At 45.0% G+C, this 22,516-nt stretch overlaps 1 protein-coding gene across 6 annotated transcripts in view; it reads right to left on the bottom strand.

Annotated features, from left to right (window-relative positions):
• smarcc2 (SWI/SNF related BAF chromatin remodeling complex subunit C2) overlaps positions 1–22,516 on the bottom strand; it is a 305,878-nt gene that overhangs the window by 182,214 nt on the left and 101,148 nt on the right. For all 6 annotated transcript variants that reach the window (XM_078208999.1, XM_078209004.1, XM_078209000.1 and 3 more), the window contains exons 12-16: positions 19,491–19,550; positions 15,702–15,739; positions 14,115–14,245; positions 12,609–12,680; positions 6,431–6,544 (exon numbers count right to left, since the gene is read on the bottom strand). In XM_078208999.1, the coding sequence (XP_078065125.1) occupies positions 6,431–6,544; positions 12,609–12,680; positions 14,115–14,245; positions 15,702–15,739; positions 19,491–19,550 (415 nt within the window). The remainder of the gene's footprint in view (positions 1–6,430; positions 6,545–12,608; positions 12,681–14,114; positions 14,246–15,701; positions 15,740–19,490; positions 19,551–22,516) is intronic.

Raw genomic sequence — 22,516 nt, 5'->3', positions numbered from 1 at the left:
TGCTGTGCAGAGGGACCTGGGTGTCCTTGTGCAAGAATCACAAGGAGTTGGTTTGCAGGTACAGCAGGTATTTAAGGCAAATGGAATTTTGTCCTTCATCGCTCGAGGGATGGAGTTTAAAAACAGCGAGGTTATGTTGCAGCTGTATAAGGTGCTGGTGAGGTCACACCTGGAGTACTGTGTACAGTTTTGGTCTCCTTACTTGAGAAAGGATATACTGGCACTGGAGGGGGTGCAGAGGAGATTCACTAGGTTGATTCCGGAGTTGGGAGGGTTGGCTTATGAGGAGAGACTGAGTAGACTGGGGCTATACTCATTGGAATTCAGAAGAATGAGGGGAAATCTTACAGAAACATATAAGATTAAGAAGGGAATAGATAAGATAGAAGGAGGGAAGTTGTTTCCACTGGCAGGTGAAACTAGAACTAGGGGGCATGGCCTCAAAATAAGGGGGAACAGCTTTAGGACTGAGTTGAGGAGGAACTTCTTCACACAAAGGGTTGTGAATCTGTGGAATTCCCTGCCCAGTGAAGCAGTTGAGGCTAACTCATTGAATGTTTTTAAAGCAAGGATAGATACATTTTTGAACAGTTAAGGAAATAAGGGTTATGGTGAGTGGGCGGGTAAGTGGAGCTGAGTCCAGGAAAAGATCAGCCATGATCTTATTGAATGGCGGAGCAGGCCCGAGGTGCCAGATGGCCTACTCCTGCTCCTAGTTCGTATGTTCTTATGTGGTGTAGGTACACCCACAGTGCTGTTAGGGAGGGAACCCCAGGATTGTTATTGGACATCAGTCAGTCCATGTGGTGTGGGTACACCCACAGTGCTGTTAGGGAGAGAGTTCCAGGATTGTTATTGGACATCAGTCAGTCCATGTGGTGTAGGTACACCCACAGTGCTGTTAGGGAGAGAGTTCCAGGATTGTTATTGGACATCAAAGAACAATACAGCACAGGAACAGGCCCTTCGGCCCTCCAAGCCTGCGCCACTCATGTGCCCAACTAGACCATTCATTTGTATTCCTCTATTCCCACTCCGTTCATGTGGCTATCGAGATAAGTCTTAAACGATCCCAGCGTGTCCGCCTCAATCACCTTGCTTGGGAGTGCATTCCCCCACCACCCTCTGTGTAAAATACGTCCCCCTGACATCTGTGTTGAACCTTGCCCCCCTCACCTTGAACCTGTGTCCCCTTGTGTTCGTCACCTCCGACCTGGGAAAAAGCTTCCCACTGTTCACCTTATCTATGCCCTTCATAATTTTATACACCTCTATTAGGTTGCCCTTCATCCTCCGTCTTTCCAGAGAGAACATCCCCAGTTTACCCAATCTCTCCTCATAGCTAATACCCTCCATACCAGGCAACATCCTGGTAAACCTCCTCTGTACTCTCTCCAAAGCCTCCATGTCCTTCTGGTAGTGTGGCGCCCAGAACTGGACGCAGTATTCCAAATGTGGCCTAACCAACGGTCTATACAGCCGCAACATCATATGCCAACTTTTATATTCTATGCCCCGTCCAATAAAGGCAAGTATGCCATATGCCTCCTTCACCACCCTCTCCACCTGTGCTGCCACCTTTAAGGATCTGTGGACTTGTACATCCAGGTCCCTCTGTGTGTCTATACTCCTGATGGTTTTGCCATTTATTGTATAGCTCCCCCCTGCATTAGATCTACCGAAATGCATCACTTTGCATTTATCTGGATTAAATTCCATCTGCCATTTCTCCGCCCAATGTTCCAGCCTAGTCAGTCCATGTGGTGTAGGTACACCCACAGTGCTGTTAGGGAGCGAGTTCCAGGATAGTTATTGGACATCAGTCAGTCCATGTGGTGTAGGTACATCCACAGTGCTGTTAGGGAGGGAGTTCCAGGATTGTTATTGGACATCAGTCAGTCCATGTGGTGTAGGTACATCCAGAGTGCTGTTAGGGAGGGAGTTCCAGGATTGTTATTGGACATCAGTCAGTCCATGTGGTGTAGGTACATCCACAGTGCTGTTAGGGAGGGAGTTCCAGGATTGTTATTGGACATCAGTCAGTCCATGTGGTGTAGGTACACCCACAGTGCTGTTAGGGAGAGAGTTCCAGGATTGTTATTGGACATCAGTCAGTCCATGTGGTGTAGGTACATCCAGAGTGCTGTTAGGGAGGGAGTTCCAGGATTGTTATTGGACATCAGTCAGTCCATGTGGTGTAGGTACACCCACAGTGCTGTTAGGGAGAGAGTTCCAGGATTTTGACCCAGCGACAGCGAAGGAACGGCCGATTATTTCCAAGTCAGGCTGGTGAGTGACTTGGAAACGAACCAGCAGGTGGTGGTATTCCCAGGTATCTGTGGCTCTTGTCTGACTAGATGGCAGTGGTTGTGGTTTTGGAAGGTGCTGCCTAAGGAACCTCGGTGTACTCCGGCAGTGCATTGTGTAGATAGTACACACGGCTGCCACTGTGCATCGGTGGTGAAGGGAGTGAATGTTGTGCCAATCAAGCCTGTCCTGGATGGTGTTGAGCTTCTTGAGTGTTGGAGCTGCACCATCCAGGCAAGTGGGGAGTATTCCAGCACACTCCTGACTTGTGCCTTGTAGATGGTGGACAGGCTTTGGGGAGTCAGGAGGTGAGTTACTCGCCGCAGGATTCTCAGCCTCTGACCTGCTCTTGTAGCCACAGTATTTATATGGCTAGTCCAGTTCAGTTTCTGGTCAATGGTGACCCCCGAGATGTTGATGGTGAGGATTCCAGCAGTTTGTAATGCCACTGAATGTCAAGGGTGATGGTTAGGTTTTCCTTTCTTAGAAATGGTCAATGCCTGCCATTTGTGTGGCGTGAATGTTACTTGTCACTTTTTGTCCCAAGTCTGGATATTGTCCAGGTCTTGCTGCATTTGGACATGAACTGTTTAAATATTCAAGGAGTCACAAATACTACCGTACACTGCAATCATCAGTGAACACCCTCAGTTCTGGCCTTAGAATGAAAGGAAGGTCACTGATGAAGCAGCTGAAGATGTTTGGGCCGAGGACACTACCCTGAGGAACCCCAACCACCACAACCATCTTCCTTTGTGCCAGGTATGACTCCAAACAGGGGAGGGCTCCCTCTCTTTCTCCCCCCTCCACCACCCCCCCCAAAAAATTATTTTGGGGTAGCTACAATTTCTAATGCCCAAAATAAGGGTTGAAATAAAAGTTTCATTTCATCAGAAATAAAATTTTCACTTCATAATAATGTGATCAAATTAATCCACTGAATTGCCCTTTGTGTGATATTTTCTAATATCTCCATTATAAAGTTTCTATCCACATTAAAAGCCTGGGTTTGGATGTGACATTACTGCCCAGGGCTGTGGGACTCAGTTGAATCTGGATCGAGCAACCTGAGGATGCAAAGCATATCCAATTATGCACAATGAGTCCATACCAGTTATCCGAATAGATCGGCTATTTGTCACTGCTTTCTGGCAGTGATTTTATTTCAAAACATTTTGAAAAGAAGAATAAAATTCCTAAGCTTTATTGAGGTGAAGTTTATACTTGTGAAGTAAAAACAGCCTCATTGTGCACATAGGCATGCAAGTAAAAAGTGAGCCCGGTTCTCACTCCTGTACTGTGTTGGATGAGTGTCAGAAAGTGTATTAAACTGAAAGGGAGGATAGGTCAATTTCAGTAAAACACAAGTGTTATTATGAAACTAACTGACCATCGTACCTACTGACTCATTGCTTCAAGATGCGAGGCAGATTTTAATTGATTCAGATACAGCAACATTAAAAAAGCAAACACAAGTTAACAGTGATCATATTCTTTGACTTACCATACGTAATCTCACAATGTGCTTCTCATTCCCTCCCCCACTCATTCAGGTTTCCATCCATCCTCAATTTCCCACTACAAATTTCCCCCCTCTCTTGTCTCTCTCTTTCTCCTGTCGCATGGGTATTAAGGCAGTCAAACTTTCCTCTCATATTCAAGTGACTTGCAAAACTCTTTTCTAACTGGTATCAGATGAGGCAATTGTTTGGCTTCAAAATTCAAATGTTTCTCTGAACACTGAATTAACGTTCAAAGATACATTTTTTCTCATCCTCCAGACTTCATTTCCTCTCTCCGACTGACCCGTGCGCCTCTCTCTCCACAGCTAGGCATAACAGGTTTTCCAAAATTTGTACAACACAGACCAAAAGCTATGACAGCAATGTAACCAGAACACATTATATACAATCATGGAATCATACAGTGCAGAAGAGGCCATTCGGCCCATTGAGTCCACAGCAACACATTAGAACCACCTGAACTCCCACCTAATCCCATTGACCAGCACTTGGCCCATTGCCCTGAATGTTATGATGTGCCAAGTGCTCATCCAGGTACTTTCTAAAGGACGTGAGGCATCCCGCCTCTCCCACCCTCCCAGGCAATGCATTCCAGACCATCACCACCCTCTGGGTTGAAAAGTTTTTCCTCAAATCCACCCCGAACCTCCTGCCCCTCACCTTGAACCTGTGACCCCTCGTGACTGACCTTTCAACTAAGGAGAACAGCTGCTCCTTATCCACTCTGTCCATGTCTCTCATAACCTTGTACACCTCGATCAGGTCGCCCCTCAGTCTTCTCTGCTCCAACAAAAACAAGATGTCTGTGTCAACATGCGCGATCTTCTTGGAGATCCTCTCCACTTGGAGCCGGCAGTTTGCGGCGTCGATGCTAGTCATGATGTGGAGATGCCAGCGTTGGACTGGTTTTCCAACAACCCAAGCCTACCCAATCTCTCTTCATAACTTAAATGCTCCATCTCAGGCAGCATTCTGGTGAATCTCCTCTGCACCCCCTCCAGTGCAATCACATCCTTCCTATAATGTGGCAACCAGAACTGCACACAGTGCTCCAGCTGTGGCCTCATCAAAGTTCTATACAACTTCAACATGACTTCCCTGCTTGTGTAATCTATACCTCGATTGATGAAGTGTCCCATATGCCTTTTTTCACCACCCTACTAACATGCCCCACCGTCTTCAGAGATCTGTTCCGGTTCACTCAGAATTTGAGGTCTGGGCAAAAATATAAAGGCGAAACCCAGGATCCTGGGAGAGACTGATACTTTCAGGAAAAAAACTTCAACAAAGCATTAAAAAAGACAATTCAACGGATTAAATTAATCCTCATCATGAGATCTGCAAGATGTAATTTAAACTTTTGATTATACACTTACTTTGCACATTCGAAGTGTCAGTTACTGAGGAACAAAACCTTTGGATGAACAATGTCAAAAGCAATATTGTGGGAAATGAATGACCAAATTGCTCAATCATAATGATTAACATATGTAGGCATAATCCATTCTAACTGTGGACATGGGAATTTATCATGGGAAAAGTTGACACACAAATTGTGATGTTTGGACTGAAGGGAGTGAAGATGTGATCATATCAGGAGGAATGAGGGTGAGGGTTTTACGGGAGACAAGGGCATCAAGGCAGAGATGAGGCAATGATTGAAAAGTTAAATAGCTATCGAAATATTGTGATGAATGGAAAACCAAAGACTAGACAGTTGTGGTTTGGGAATGCAAAAGTGACTCTGGAGGGCAGAGGACATAGTGAAGGAGTTTTTCCCGTGGGTGGATACAAAAGGAAGTGGGGTTAGAAGGAGGGTGTCAGATGATGCGGGTTAGAAGGAAGTCAGAGATCATGGGATTCGGGAGACCATGAGGGATGGCGAGGTCAAGGAGCTGTCTGTGAATATGGATAGGAGAGTTTATATGGAAGGAGAAGCTATGGGAGAACAGGAGCCCAGAAAAAAGGAGAGGGGAGTTGAAAGGACGATTGAAATCACCAAAGTCGGAAAGGAGGGCAGATATCTCAAAAAGAAACTTGCGGAGGCTTGATGGGAATAGATAATGAGGATTTTTTAAAAAGATGCATGAAGAGTGGATCTAGGTGCTCATAGGAAGAGAAGGGACCACAGTGAGATTTGGTGATAAAGGCAACACCACAACAACTTGGGTCAGACAGATGGTGGAAAGTATAGTCAGACAGAAGGGCTTCAGTAAGGGACAAGGTGTTGCCACCCACAAAATATGTTTCTATCAAGGCAGGGTAATATAGTTATCCATATAACAAGCAGCTTAGTCACAAGTGGATGGACATTCTGGAGGGAATAGCAGAGAGAAATTGCAATTGCTAATCTGCTGACAGAGTCCAAGGGATCAATGAGGGGAAGCATCAGCAAGATTAGCTCCCAGTGGGTGCACGCATTAAGCTGAACCCCATGTCCCTGGCTTTCAAAAAGGTTTAATGCCACTGACCTCGAAACTACTTTTTATACTTTTCAACATAGACAATAAAGTTCTTCAAAACGATTTTCAGAAAAAAATAAACGAAGGAGTTATAAAGCTTGTTGAAGTGGATTTGAACAATTCTTCTCTTTGACGTACCTCATTATTGCACAGACATCCCCTGCTAGGTTCCGACGACATGCTGTTGATGTGAGGTACTCCTGTGGATTCAGACGGTACGTGTCAATCATGAAATTACGATAGGCAAGGTAACTGGGGAAAAATGGGATTAAAAAGATGGTTGAAGTATCAGTTTTCCAAATGTCACTGTTAAGAGACGTCACAAGACAAGAGCCGAATTGATCAGACTGTTCGCTGTACTGTAAGCTCAGCTTTGCCAGACCACCGCACAGGATGAAATGAATGGATTTTGTGAGGTAGCCCAATGTCCTCATCACCATGTGCACTGACCTCTCACGCTGTTCGGCCAATGTGAGAAGTGAGTCAACTAACCTTGGGATCTTTCTCACCTTCCTTCTTGGCAAGTTCTAACCCACTCACAGGGTATGTATGCGCCTCCTATTTTTACTTGCAATCTACACTTTCAATATGGAACTCCATTTGCTGCCAGTTAGCCAGATAACGGAATGTGTCTGCTTGTCAGCTGGTAGCATTCTCGCCTCTGAGTCAGAGAGATGCTGGATTCACAGTGCATGATCTGATGGCCCAATGCAGTACTGCACTGTCAGGGGCACTGCCTTTTAAATGGGGTGTTAAACCAAGCCCTAGCTGCCTGGCTGAGTGGAAGCAAAAGATCCTATGACACGATTCCAAGATCAGGCTACCTGAACAATATTCACTGATCTAATTGCTGTCTGTGGGAGCTGGCTGTACAAAATTGGCTGCCCCTGCAAAGCACTTGGAGGTCTCCCCGGAATGTGAACGGTGCTGTGCAAAATCAAGTTTCTTTCTTACAGTTTTACAAATTTTGAATTTAATTCAAGTAAAGCCAATCCCTCTAAAATATTCCGGAATCTGGTTTTCACATTTCTGAAGGCCTCATGATGAATGCACGTGGTCCTCAGTAGAGGTCCTAAATTCAATCAGCCCCATACAAATTGGTCCCACACGTGAAAGAGGTGTTTCCTCTTTCACGATAGGTGTGCACATAAAATCTGCGCTGCGGAGATGTACTGGTGTGGGATGTTTCTTCCGTCTGCCAAGCTTGGGGACTTCTTGACCAGTTATCCGCAGAAAGGATGTGGAAAAAGAGCTGACAGCTCCAGCAACACCTGCCCGGCCACAAAAACCCCGTGCTGGCCTCTCACCGCCTCCTCACAGCTTCTCCTCCGCCGCCAGAGTCCCGGGAGGAGCAGCGGGCCCCGCGGCTGCGGTGGATTGAACAGCGACACAACTGGCACACAGTGGTTAGCACTGCTGCCTCACAGCGCCAGGGACCCGGGTTCGATTCCCGGCTCGGGTCACTGTCTGTGTGGAGTCTGCACATTCTCCTGGTTCTGCGTGGGTTTCCTCCGGGTGCTCTGGTTTCCAAAGATGTGTAAGTTCGGTTGATTGGCCATGCTAAATTGACCTTAGTGTCAGGGGAATTAGCAGAGTAAATACGTGGGGTTATGGGGATAGGACCTGGTTGTGGTTGGTGCAGACTCGATGGGCCAAATGGCCTCCTTCTGTACTGTAGGGGTTCTAGGATTCTATCAAAGAGCTGCATTTAAGGATTGTGTTTTTACACAAGTTCAAAACCAAGCACAAAGATGAAAGCTGGTTAATATGCTAATAGACTAGACACTGATATTAGAACCATAGAGTCCCTACAGTGCAGAACGGAACCATTCGGCCCATCGAGTCTGCACCGACTCTCCGAAAGAGCCATCCCATGGCCTATCCACCTAACCTACACAGCTCTGGACACCAAGGGGCAATTTAGCATGGCCAATCCACCTAACCTGCACATCTTTGCAGACCAGTGGGCAATTTAGCATGGTCAATCCACCTAACCTTCATATCTTTGGACACTAAGGGACAAGTTAGCATGGCCAATTCCCCTAACCTACACATCTTTGGACTGTAGGAGGAAACTGGAACATCCAGAGGAAACCCAAGGAGACACGGGGAGAACGTGCAAACTCCACACAGGCAGTCACCCAAGGCCGGAATTTAAGCCGGGTCCCTGCCTTGTGCTAACCATCATGCTACGTGCCACCTTGATATTGCCTGCCTGATATTGCTCCCCCAAAGACAGTAAGATAATGAGCAAATCATTAAGCCTGTCTTGGGAATCAGTAAACATCTCACACTCATCAAGTGAGAAGGCTTCTCGTTCCACAGACTCAGCAAATGGCCACCCCTCAGGTTGTGAACACTGGGATGTTAAAGCTAGTGGCAGAGACACAGGCAATCAGGTCCAGCAAAGTCAGTCAAGCTTTAAACAGGAAGCTACGAGGGAACACTTTGGCCAGGCACAGAAGAATAGGGGAATTTATTTTGTTTATGTCAAGTGGAAGAACTCATTGATTTGTGAAAGTACAGCATGTTCAGTATTATGTATTACACAAAGACACATTGTACTTATTGAATTAAGTGAGTGTGACCATGACTGTTGCTCTGTCTGTTCACCTTGTGAGATAAAGCACCCTAATGATTCATGTGTGGTCCCAACTTACTAAGTGTTTTCTTAAGCCACCTTTGAAAAGGTCAGAGGCATACATGTAAAAAAAGATATCAAGTTAAGATCACAATGGGATACTACTGTTATACCATTAGGTGGTTAGGTTACTGCACTGTTAGATATTAGGCAGCATAAGTCAATTCTGGCAGATAAGGGACATGGGATTTACTTACAGGAGTGAGTGAATCTAAGAGAGTCTCTTTGGCAGAACAAAATTTGGAAGGATTTTATTTTCTCACTATTGCTGGACATGCTTTATTGGCTATTACTGCTTCTCTCTCTGGTACTTCCCATGAGTGACAGCACACTGTGTGCTTGGTAACTACCTCATCTGGGACTCCTTCAAAGTGCCACCTCAGCGAGAAGAATAAGCAAAATGGCTGTCTGCTCCACCTCATTGAGGTCTGCATGGGAGTCTTAAAAATGTGATTTTGGGATGTGGCTGTCACTGACCACATTTATTGCCCATCCCGAGGTAGATTATTAACTGAATGGATATAGATTGAGAGAGAGGAAAAAAAACCTCATAACAGTTAAGAAGTTTTTAGATGTACACTTGCGATGCCAAGTTAGGCGGTTTGTCTTTGACTGGCACAGATGCGATGGGCTGAAGGGCCTATTCTGTGCTGCAGACCTCAGTGACCCTAGTTCCCCTGGTGGTGAGCCTTCTCCATGAACATGGGCGGCACGGTGGCAGTGGCAAGGTGGCACAGTGGTTAGCACTGCTGTCTCACAGCGTCATGGATCTAGGTTCAATTCCAGCCTTGGGTCATTGTGTGTGTGGAGTTTGCACATTCTCCCCGTGTCAGCGTGGGTTTCCTCCGGGTGCTCCAGTTTCCTCCCACAGTACAAAGATGTGCAGTTTAGGTGGATTGGCCGTGCTAAATTGCCCCTTAGTGTCAGGGAGATTAGCAGGGTAAATATGTGGGGTTACAAGGATAAGGCCTGGATGGAATTGTTGTCGGTGCAGCCTCGATGGGCCAAATGGCCTCCTTCTGCACTGTAGGGATTCTATGACTGCTGTAATCTTTGTGGAGGGTCAACCTCAGTGTGGGCCTAGTGTTGGTCAGAACAGATAGGGGTGATAGGCTCTCTTCCATCTAAGACTTAAATGAACTCATTGATGCCATTCAGGTTGTTTTTATCATCGTTCTTATGGTTCCAGTACACAAATACCAAATTTGTTGAGTTCAATTTCAAAATCTGCCACAGTGCTGTTCATTAAAAACCGTGACCACTGCGCCATTGTTTCAGATTTATGTGATTATGATGGGAGCCAAAATGCTAACGATTAGGCCACCTTTTTGTGCTGGATACCAAACTAGCCCAACAACCAGGACTTTGAAATCCACATTGGCTAGTTGCTTATAGCTGCCCTCTGTTATCAACACTGGACTTTACAAAACAGTCCTTTAACTTAAGGTTAACTGAATTGGGAATTCAAAAACACCCAATCACAGATACATGCCTATGTGGTTGGGTTGTCATGGAGATGTAACTCAAACAGAAACCTTTTGAAATCAAGTGAGATTTTGCACACCTGCACACAGTAACTCACAGTAAAGGGACAGCTGCTTTGTGAGACATGGAGAGAGGCAAAGCAGATACTGCCGGGTGCAATAGAGCAGGACTGTTAAGCAGGATGCTTGTGAGAGTGGGATTTCTGTTCAAAAGGAAGGGGACCGAACCAACGCGATGCTTGGAGACTTAAGGAACAAGGAGTTGCTGAGGTGGGCCTTGCTGGTGAAATTCGAATCTGGAAGACTCAGGTTGAGTGGAATGACTTTCAAAGGACACAGAGTTTCAACCTAGTGCAGCAGGGTGAAATGAGTCTGCTGGACAGCCGGGAGGAACTCTGGACTTGTTCTTGCAGCGCTACAAGGTGCATAGTGAAAGGGTTGTGAGATGCACCTCGACTGGACTAGTAAGTTAAAGTATAAGTACCCTTTCTTTTATTCTGTGTTGATTGTGTGCAGTTTTGGTGTCCTTATCTGAGGAAGGATGTCCTTGCTGTAGAGTACAGCGAAGATTTACCAGGCTGATCCTGGGATGGCAGGTCTGTCATATGAGGAGAGGCTAAGTTGGTTAGGATTGTATTCACTGGAATTGAGAAGAGTGAGAGGGGATCTCACAGAAACTTATAAAATTCTAACAGGATTAGACAGGGTAGATTCAGAAAGAATGTTCCCAATGGTAGGGGAGTCCAGAACTAGGGGTCATAGTTTGAGGATAAGGGGTAAACGTTTTAGGACTGAGGTGCAGCACAGTGGGACAGTGGTTAGCACTGCTGCCTCACAGCGCCAGGGACCATGGTTCGATTCCTGCCTTGGATCACTGTCTGTGTGGAGTTTGCACATTCTCCCTGTATCTACATGTGTTTCTCCCGGGGGCTCCGGTTTCCTCCCGCAGTCTGTAAGATGTGCTTTAGGTCCATTGGCCATGCTAAATTCTCCCTCAGTGTACCCAAACAGGCGCCAGAGTGTGGCGATAGAGGAGTTTCACAGTAACTTAATTGCGGTGTTAATGTAAACCTACTTGTGACAATAATAATTAAACTTTGGAGAAATTTCTTCACCCAGTGAGTGGTGAATCTGTGAAATTCACTCCCACAGAAAGTAGTTGAGGCCAAAACGTTGTGTGATTTCAAGAAGAAATTAGATATAGCTCTTGGGGCTAAAGAGATCAGGGGATTGGGGAGGGAAGGTGGACCAGGATATTGAATTTGATGATCAGCCATGATTAAAATGAATGGCAGAGCAGGCTCGAAGGGCCGAATGCTTCTGTTTTTTATGTTTATGATTCCGGTTTGTTTGTTACAGTAAAAGTCTAAAAACGTGAACGGTTATTTCCAATGCTGGTTTGGGAAATTCATTGCTTGTTAAATGTTATTGGTCTCAAAGGGGATTGTAACATATCTGATTCTTTATGAATCCTTTAAAGAAGTCAGGTGTGTTTAGTGGATGTGGTACACCCTGAGAGATAGCAACTTTTTGTATGTCTTCCCTGACATGCCTTGACTGCAGGGTATTTGTTTTGAATATAAGTGTGTGGGATGAGCCATTGGCCACATCTTGAAACTTGTCATCAAGGTCCTTCGAAGATGATCTCCTCACCTGCCAATTCAAAAGTGATAGACCTTTGCCAGTCATTAATGAATGTCATAAATAAACGTCGTAAATTGGGAGTACAGGGTGGCATGGTGGCACAGTGGTTAGCACTGCTGCCTCACAGCTCCAGGGACCCGAGTTCAATTCCCGGCTTGGGTCACTGTCTGTGTGGAGTCTGCACGTTCTCCCCGTGTCTGCATGGGTTTCCTCCGGGTGCTCCGGTTTCCTCCCACAATCCAAAGACGTGCTGGTTGGGTGCATTGACCGTGCTAAATTCTCCCTCAGTGTACCCGAACAGGCGCCGGAGTGTGGCGACTAGGGGATTTTCACAGTAACTTCACTGCCGTGTTAATGTAAGCCTACTTGTGACACTAATAAACAAACTTACAAACTTTAAAATGTTAAACTACTTATGTTGGCACGGACCCCTTTCAAGTACTGTAACTCAGACGAAAGTCTTCCAATGTGTTGCAGGCCTGGGAACCAATCTGTCACTTACTATTCTCTATAGAAAACAAGGTCTTATCTGTAAATAAATACTCACATCTCTGGGGTTTTGGATTTGTTTTTTCCATTGAAGAATTCCGGGAGAGCTCGTCGCTCAATGGCATGAACACTGTCGAGAAGAAGGATAATTCAGGCCTGGTTGGAACTGTGAACTGCCACTCTGTATAACCAGGTCTCCCTAAAATAAGCGTCATGGTAACCCGCTCTCAATTTCAGCCCCGGGGGAGACCAGCAGAATCAGATTGACCACCTATTCACTTTCCATCGACTTGAATACACAGCGAAACCTTGGGGGGAGAGGAGGAGGAAGGGGAGAGAGGAATAGGCATCCATTCTCATCCCGACAATTTCCTACTGAATGGGTTAAGGCCAAATTCCTTCTCTGATTCCTTATGGATGCCGATGTTAGACTATCTGGACTTCTGGATATGGCAGGTATTGGGTGGAATTCTCCAAAAAATTCCAAGTGTTGAATTTGTGAGAAAACTGGAGTAATTCACGCTGTTTTTTTCAGTGGGAGTACACACTAGAATCTCCCACACACTGTGCAATGCAGAGGCCATCAGTGCGAATATCATTAGATTTCAGTGGGCGGGGCCCTGATTGCTGGCCTCCCTCCCGCCCCCATCAATCCCAATGCAGTGTGGCAGAGGGACCCCCACCGATTGCCCCCTCGGCCCCGCCCCCCCATATGCCCCGACCACAATGAGCAGTGCCAAGGTGAGCCCTGGTCATGGGCACTTTGCCTCTTGGGCATTGCTGGGTGCACAGGCTGGCACTGCCAGGAAGCCCATGCCCAAGGGGCACTCCCCTCCCTCACCACCCAACCCCCTTGGGGGCCTCCGATTGTCCCCCCCTTTCACTCCAGCGGAGTCGGGTTGCTAGCTCCCTGAAAGTGGGGAGCTAGTGCCACCCCCGCTGGAGTGAAACACTCTGGCGGAGTGGGAGAGGCTAGCGGGCCCAGAGAATTCAGTCCCAGGTTCGCTAATAGCACATAAATGATATGTAAAATATTACTTGAATGCAAGTCCTGCCTCCCCGCCGATTTCTGGCACGGAGCAGACCGTGCCAGAAATCCGGTGCTGGGAGACGCCAGCAGGGCGTGAACGCTTGCAGGAATCCCACGAATCGCCCCTGCGCGATTCTCCTGACTCGCTGCGCTACAAAACTAGCGCAGCGGGATGGGAGAATCGCCCCCATTGTCTTTGGAATGTATACTGTCGTACAACACATGTATGTTCTTTTACTGGTGCTGTGGACTTTAATAATCCCCCTGTACAATCACAGACTACAGCACAGGAGAAGCTCATTTGGCACGTCAGATCCAGGAAATAGAATTCAATGGGAGAAAAATATCTATCATACCTTGCAGACCAAATGAAATAGTGTTATCCTGAGAACTAGCAAACCCTTTGCAATGGGGCACAAATGAAGTGAAAATGAATATCCAACATAGAAGGATTTAATTCATAATAACTGATCATTATTTACCACAAAATGTATGTCAGCTTCAGCCTAGCAAATACAAGCACCACGGGGATACCTGTTGTAGTCAAACCACGCTGCATAGCTGGGTATAATAATGTGATGAGTCTGCTCTGTCACGTTGTCCTCATGTAAGTCCGGATTCTTCGTCTGTTCCCCTTTGTTTCCAGCAGAAGTGTCTTCCTCATCCTAGTAGAAAAACATAATTCACCTTCTGCTGCTGTGTGCAAAGGACTTATTCTGTCATTCAACAAGATCCCCCCCCACACCTCTGAACTTAGCTTTTTCAAACTGGACCATTCACAAATGACAGAACTCATTCCTGGCATGCCCAGGCAGTCACCTTGCAAAATGGCACTACCCCTTAAATTGAATGCCTCTGGGAAAACAATATTCAACCATGGCCCATCAAGCTATCAGCTGAGTTTCACAGAGGTACTTAACACAACTCGAGTTATAGTGAAGGCAGCACAGTAGATAAAAGAGTGGAATCCAATGTTATTGATTGCTGACCAGCATCATTGTTTGAAAGAAGTGGGCAAATTGTGAGCAAGATTACTTTAGAAGTGCCATTGCTACAATACAAGGTCGCTCCCTGTCAGAGCTTGACTCTTCATTAGCATCAGGAACATTCATCCCCGTGACTGATTGGAACCTTCACACACCCCACCTGGATCATACTCCAAGTGGCAAGGAGCATCCCCATTGAGTGCGTCACACCCTCTCTCCCCGATTCCACCATTCCATCATACGAGTGTTCCATTCACTCTTCCAGTGCCTCACTCGATGTCCTAGGTGGTTTGAATGTGGGGTCAGGAGGAACTCATCCCAGTTCTATACTGAGGTCAGCATATTTTAATCACTGAGTCTGTTGGTCTTACTAAGGACCGTCTGTTAGGCTGTGTATAGATATGGTTGACAGCTACACAACTTGTCTCAGAGAAAACCAATACTTAAATGGGGAACCTCATGCCTGGTTGAGACCTCTTCTTTAGATATAAAAGAGCCTAACACCTGGTTGAGACCGAGACCCTGGAAGGGGTTTTTTTTGTGGCACATTTCCATCTTGTAGCACATTTCCATCTTGTAATGAGCGCGTGCTTCCTGCACTACTGGGACCTTAGGAGACTGTTTTGTGCCAGAAGATTAGGCATTGTGTAGCTGAATTCCAGGTCTTACATGCAGCAGACGATCAGTCAGCGGAATGCACACTAATGCAGGCAGACAAACGTCTGTATGGTTTTAAACATTCAGCTGTCCACAACTGTGACTTGTCCACGGAACTTGTCCACCGAGGCATTCATAGTTCTTACCCGAGCAGCTGTGGAGTCTGCACTGGCACAAGACCAGCTGCAGGCAAAAGCACTGGAATGAAACTGCACAACAAAGTGGAAATACCCCCTCTGCCTCTTTGCCATTTTAGGCTTTGACTTGCAGCCCAGTACTTGTGCAGTTAATCGCCCATTGCAATCTAGCTCGTTACTTCAGCAAAGCCATGACAAGTGGCATTGTTGGAATGATCTTCAAAAATAGCAACTCTCACAATTAGAAAGGATGTTTACAAGCAAAATAAAAACTGAAGGGTACTGCTCCCCACAAAACTAACACTAAAACTACAGGAAGAATGTATGAGCAGCATTCTTACCTTGCCTGCAGTCTCCAGATTATCATCCTCTTGTTCATCTAGAAGAGAAAAGAGAGATCATCACTGCTCATCTAGCCAACAGTGTAAATGGTTTCAAATGAACCCTGCCAGTCCAGAGTATTAAAAAGCTCCTTTCTGTTTTTATCAAATAACAGCTGAAAAGAAGAATGTGAAGTCATTTTACACAGTGAGGCTTAACTTACCTGGGGGGATTTCCATTATACATGAACAGTATCCTCTATACACCCAGAGAGTACAGCCGAGATGGATTGCCAGTGTTCAGGGTGGGCAGGTTGGACACCCTAAGTAGCGGACTACCACAGTGATGTCTGATCACAGAAATGCCTTGTACAATCGTGAAAATATTCCAGAACCAGCCTTGCTGATCTTAGTGTGACACAGTGGTTAGCACTGCTGCCTCACAGCGCCAGGGACCCGGATTCGATTCCCAGCTTGGGTCACTGTCTGTGTGGACACAGTAAGAAGTCTCACAAAACCATTTCAGCGTTGGAGCGCTGAGTGGACTCACCTGATAAAGGAGCAGTGCTCCGAAAGCTCATGACACCAAATAAACCTGTTGGGCTTTAACCTGGTTTTGTAAGACTTCTTACTGTGCCCATCCCAGTCCAATGCTGACATTTCCACATCATGTCTGTGTGGGGTTTACACGTTCTCCCCATGTCTGCGTGGGTTTCCTCCGGATGCTCCGGTTCCTTCTCTCAGTCCGAAAGACGTGCTGGTTAGGTGGATTGGCCATGCTAAATTCACCCCCAGTGTATCCGAACAGGCGCTGGAGTGTGGCAACAAGGGGATTTTCACAATAACTTCATTGCAGTGTTAATGTAAGCCTACTTGTGACACTAATAAACAAACTAATTAAAAACTAGCGACAACTGAACGACATGCCATGCAGACCGCTACAGAAACCACTTGCCTGGAGCTCAGTTGCCTTCTAAGTGAGGCTCTATCCCTTAAGGGCACAGTACAGCACAGACAACTCTGACCACCATGGCAGTTCCAGGGATAAGGCATGGTCAGCTCTTACTGGGTGGGTTACAGGGCCACCTGAAAGCCTGAGAAAGTTTAGCTGAAGTCGTCATATTGGCAAGTAAGATTGCTGTCCTGAAATTTCAAATTCTTAAAACCTCTGCTAAGATCCATCCATTGTGCAATGGAGAAGTCAAAACCCTCAGTACTGTAATAAACCTCTCGAAGGACAGATGTTTTCCTGCGAGACTGCCAGAGGCATAAAAATATGAACTTCTTGGGTGTTTCACATAATCGACTGGCATGGTTGCACCAGTGATCCAGGTACAGGTAAACATGGTAACGCTGTACCCTGAGATGCACTTGCAATCACAGACAGCCACCTATGTAGGGGGACCTATAGGACAAGTAGCTTGGACTCAGTATTTTTCCCTCGAGTTGCACCAGAGAAATGTTTGGTCTAATTCAGTTGATGCTGCCAACTGAATATGTTCCAAAAGGCAGTCCAATTTATCAACCTAAAGAATTTCCAAGGGGTGCTTTTACATATCTAGATCCTTGTTTTTGTATTGTTACTGTCAATATGGCAGTAAACACCTGCAATGTGCTCTTCTAACTGGGCCCTGGATGAGTGGCCAATGTCCAGCACATTATTAACATGAAGCTTGAGCAGTCAGGGAACAGCCTAAAATGAGCCTCAAGGCGCAGTGCCCAGACACTCTGCTAATAAAACAAGAGAATAGGTAAGGGCTTGATGGCTGTCACAGACATTATGGGCTGTAGGGCTCCTTGCTATGCTGTCAAACTCTACGACTCTATAAACATTTCAGCATAGTTTGGCACAGCCTGTTGGTTCATTAATTAGACAACACTTGGTCTCCATATTCTAAAAAGGATACAGAGGTACTGTAGAAGGAAAAAAAAGATTTCCTAGGATGATATCAGAACCGACAAGTTATACCTATCAGGAAAAATTGAAGAGCATGAGGCTCCTTTTTGTGGGATAACCTGAAAACCCAACATAGGCGTTCATGATTATGAAAGGGTTTGATAGGGTAGATGTCTAGATGTTTCCACATCTGGGCAAGACTAGAACTAGGGGCCATAAATATTTGATTTAATTTATAATTGTCGCATGCATTGGCTTTCAGTGAAAAGTATTATTTCTTGCGCGCTATACAAAGCATACCGTTCATAGAGAAGGAAAGGAGAGAGTGCAGAATGTCGTGTTACAGTCATAGCTAGGGTGTAGAGAAAGATCAACTTAATACAAGGTAAGTCCATTCAAAAGTCTGAAGGCAGCAGGGAAGAAGCTGTTCTTGAGTCGGTTGGTAAGGTGGAAGAGAGTATACAAGGTAGCCATGAATAAATCAACAGGGAAATAGGTGAATCATGGAGATGCTGTTAAGGGGAAGTTGGTAAAACATGTGAGGGTGAAAGCAATAGAAGGATAAAGTAATGGGGTTAGATGAAGGGATGCGAGAGAAGGCTCAAACATTGCATGGACCAGTTGTGCAGAATAGCCTGTTTCTATGCTATAAATACTTTGCATTGAGGGGGCTCCAGCTGTTGCCACCATTGCATTCATGTCTTGCTGCGTTTTCTCTGAACAGATTGAAGAGAGCATCCCCCTTGTGCATTTTTTTTTAGTTTAATGCAATTTACATCTTGTAGCTCACAAAAAAAAAGTATGGAGGAAAATCTTGTTCATGTAGTGCGACTTGAAGTGGTGCTGTACATACACACGTCGGGTTCCAGGGAACAGACAACGCCGTGGGTCATTACCTCTGGTCCCTATTCATACAACTGAAGAAACCTGTGTGGGACAACAGTTAGCTGTTCGCAGCTTTGTCTACCCCCACAGGAATCAACACTACATGAGTAACTCTTTTCCCCCAACGTTTTTGTCAAATAGAAATGGAGTTGGTCTCAACAGCTTCCACTTCTGACTGACCTTGCTCACAATTTGAACACGATTGACCAGATCTGGTAAGCTTACTGCAAATAAGATCTAACTCAGCCATCTCTTTAAAATGGTTACTTCAATTTATTTCCCTTTTTTTGGTGTGCGAAGACCTTTTACGTTTCTTACGGAAAGCAATTCTTAGACCGAAATGAACGCGGCTAATGATGTGACTGATGTTTGTATGGCAAACATGAAGCAATCCAAAATCAACTTGGACCATTACAATCATACTGCTGCAAATCATGCTCCCTTCTGGATAATCAAAGATTTGCATTTATATAGCTCCTTTCATGAAAGCAAAATGTCCCAGAACACTTCACAGCCAATGAAGTACTTTTGAAATGTTGTAAGGGGAAACACAGCAAAGTGTGTATACTGCATGCAAACTAAAGTGTGTACACAGCAAAGTTGCCCAAACGGCAATGAGGTGCATGACTGTGAGATGAGATGAATGTGAAATGAGATGAATATCTGTCTTTGATGGGGTTAGCTGGGGGATAAATGTTGGCCAGGACACCAAGAAAGCACCCATGTTTCTTTGAAGAGCGCCATGGGATCTTTAACATTTCACCTGACCAAGTAGATGGGGATCTCGGTTTTACATCTCACCCACAACAGGGTAACAATGAAGCACTGTGCTGGAAATTTAGTCTGGATTATAAAATAGAATGGGGCTTAAATCTAGAGCAAGAGTGCTCTGATTGCTTTTGCTAAAATTTAGACAGAGGGGTAAGATTGAAGATTAGAGCTAAATATATAGATGGAGAGGGATAGATAGATCGATTGGTGGAGAGATAGAGATGAATAGATACATTGATTAATAGACTATTCTTTACCTAGATCAGTCATAGTGCCGCCTTTCACTGGAGCAGATTCAGAATCCTTCTTCGTGTTCACTAAAAGACAAAATCTGAAGATATAAACATTGCAAACTATTCTACAACAACTGCAAACATTCACCAAGAGTTTGCAATAAGCCCACAGCAGGTAACAAAAATGAACACTGCAAGTTTGCGGGGAACTGTCCTCATGCTCACTCAAGTTACTTGAACTTCCTTCTATAATCAATCCCACATCTTAAAGAGAGACTGAAGATTGTTTCCAGCTCAGATCCAGAACAACCATCAAAGTCTGAGTTCAACATTCTACTGCAGTTTGAAGCTTGCCAACCAAGCTGATGGCACTGTTTGGTGTTTGGTATGTCACTGGCTGGCAACGTGACATATGCTTAATCCGTGGAGGGTGGATGAGAGACTGCGCTCCCCGATTGAATATTTTAAAAAGCTTGGGAAAGGATTATACACATCAGTTGATACAAAACAATATTGCAGAGAAAGGTAGGTTGCCTACCTTTCCTTGTAGGGTCTTTCTCATTCTTCAAGTATTACATATCCTCCACACATTATTACATTAAAACCTAGATTGACAAGTTCTGGGGAAGCCATTTGCTGACCATACAAATAAAATATGTGAATAATGCATATCGTACAAAGAATGAAGGTTCTAGAAGATAGGCAGTCTTCACTTAAGCATGCTCCAAGGAAAATCAGTGTACCAAAGCAGTGCAAATCCAAGACAGTTAGTCTTTTGCTAAGGAGCTATAACAACAGGAAATTTGCCAGGGTCGCTATGGTGTGAGGCACTTAAATTTGGGCAGCAATGTAAGGATTACTTGAGATGGCAACTCTAAGTGCTATCGAAGCCTGGTTGACAAGTGGCTAGGAAACAGCAATGAAAAAGGTGGAATGACCTTACCCCAGACTTCTTGGCTGCAAGATGATAATGCACGGCACAGAATTAGATACTGAGCTATCTGCTTGTTGCTCATTGTCTTGCCTTTTGGTCACAAAGCTTCCAAAACCAATTTACACAAGAAAGAATTAAGGTGCAGTAAAATATTCATGGAGTGATCTCAATTTTTCCTGAGCTCTTAAAATTAATCAGCAATGAATTTATCCTCGATTTTAATCACAATCAACTCTCATGATATGCAAACAAAAGATGGTTTTCAAGTATCAGAATGTGGCCCGATACGGAGCTCAGTTGCAGGAGCTGAATTGAGATACTCAGTGGCTTCAAAAGGCCACAGGGAGCAATTCTCAGTCCGATAGACAAGCTGACGCAAACACAGGAACAGGAAGGACCACTAAAACTTTGTGCTCTCCAAGGCTGTGCATCAACCACGGGGGACAGTGATGAATCCCACAGAAAAATGTGTGCGTTCTTCTTGAAGCGACAACACGTTGCCAGTAGTTATAAAGCAAAGACTAAATGCTTTTGCCACAAGGTCCTTCTGGGCACTAGCAGGAGGAATGACAATGATCAGCTCGTCTACTGTTCCATAAGGAAGGTCAGATACTCTTGTTTTGACATGCTGGTTATTATGTTACATTCAACACCGAGATAGTATCTTTAATTGAGATACCAACCACACATGCACCTGTACAATATCTTAGTACCATAACAAAATCACCCCGCACTGAAATGAAGCTGTGCATTTATATAGCACCTTTCACATCTTCAGGACATCCCATAGTGTTTAACATGCAGTGAAATACTTTTCTAAGTGCTGCTGCTATTGTGATGTCAGCATTCAGAACAGCCATCGTTTGCGCAATTATTGATGAATGCTCTGCAAGTGCTGACAAAATTCTTCAGCTCATTGCACAGCTCCCAGGGATGGACAATGAGGTCCTTTCCTTAATGAAGCTGTGTGTTCCCCAAGTATTCTGGAATGACAACTGGTCGAAAGTTGGCTCCTCAGAGACACTTGGGTAATTTTTACCATCACTGCTTGAACAGTAGACTGGGGCAGCAGATCGGCCGCCTGTTAATAGAACTTGCTTGATTTAAATGGGAAGGAAGACTGAGTGGGTGATCAGCTCCAGAAATTTATTGCATAAGCAATGAAGGTGAAAATTATTCCCATGGGCAATCCATTCAAAATCTGTCAGCTAGGTAAGACCTACACCACACAGCAAAGTCTTTTTGGAAGCAGACATGAAGACCAGGAGTATTGCTGAGCAGACGTGTTCAAACAGTTCCAATGTTTGGACTGCATCAGGGTGTCTGCACAAAGAGATTGAAAAGTGGCGTTCTGCACATTTCTGTCTAAATATGGATGAGCAGCAGCATCAGGAAGAGAATGTTGACAATGGCAAGTCAGCAGAGGATGGGGACCCAGTGCAGAATGGGCTCAATAGCTGATCAATGAGACAATCTTCTCTTATAGCTTGTGGAAACCAATCAGTGGGTCAACTCACAAAATGTTACTTCTTGTTTTTTTCAGGTTGGTTTTATTATTTTACTTTTCTTTATGTCACAAAGATAAACACAGAGGTTTCAGTGGATGCCGTGTCTCTATTTCAGTAAACAGCATGCTTTTATATCGCGCCTTTCATGCTTTTAGCTCATTTTAAATTACTTCACAGTCAATTATATACTTTTGAAGTGCAGTCCCCATTACTTTGTACGCAAAAGCGATAGCAGATTTGCGCACAGCAGGATCTTACAAGTAGCAGCAAGATAAATGGCCAGACTATTGTCTTTTTAGTTATGGTTTTAGGATGAACGTCGACCAGGATACAACAGAGGTCACCTACTCTTCCAATCACATCAGAAGATCTTTAATGCCCGATCAGTAAACAGGCCTTTGTGTGGTACTTCATTTAAAAGACCTTAGAGGTATGTGTGCTGTTCTCTTGTGCTAAATGTATGAATGCCCCAGGCTCTTTCACCACTACTACTTCGAAATGATGCTTCATTGAAATGGTTAGACACAAAGGACAATCTCCTTGCGATTCTACTGGTCATCTAACCCTGTACACTAGGCTCAGATGGTCTTGCTGATGTGCCAGGAATA

The sequence above is a fragment of the Mustelus asterias genome, assembly GCF_964213995.1.
Source record: "Mustelus asterias chromosome X unlocalized genomic scaffold, sMusAst1.hap1.1 SUPER_X_unloc_5, whole genome shotgun sequence".
Taxonomy (NCBI): domain Eukaryota; kingdom Metazoa; phylum Chordata; class Chondrichthyes; order Carcharhiniformes; family Triakidae; genus Mustelus; species Mustelus asterias.
The sequence above is the reverse complement of the archived record's forward strand: the minus strand, read 5'-3'. Positions and strand labels throughout refer to the sequence as shown.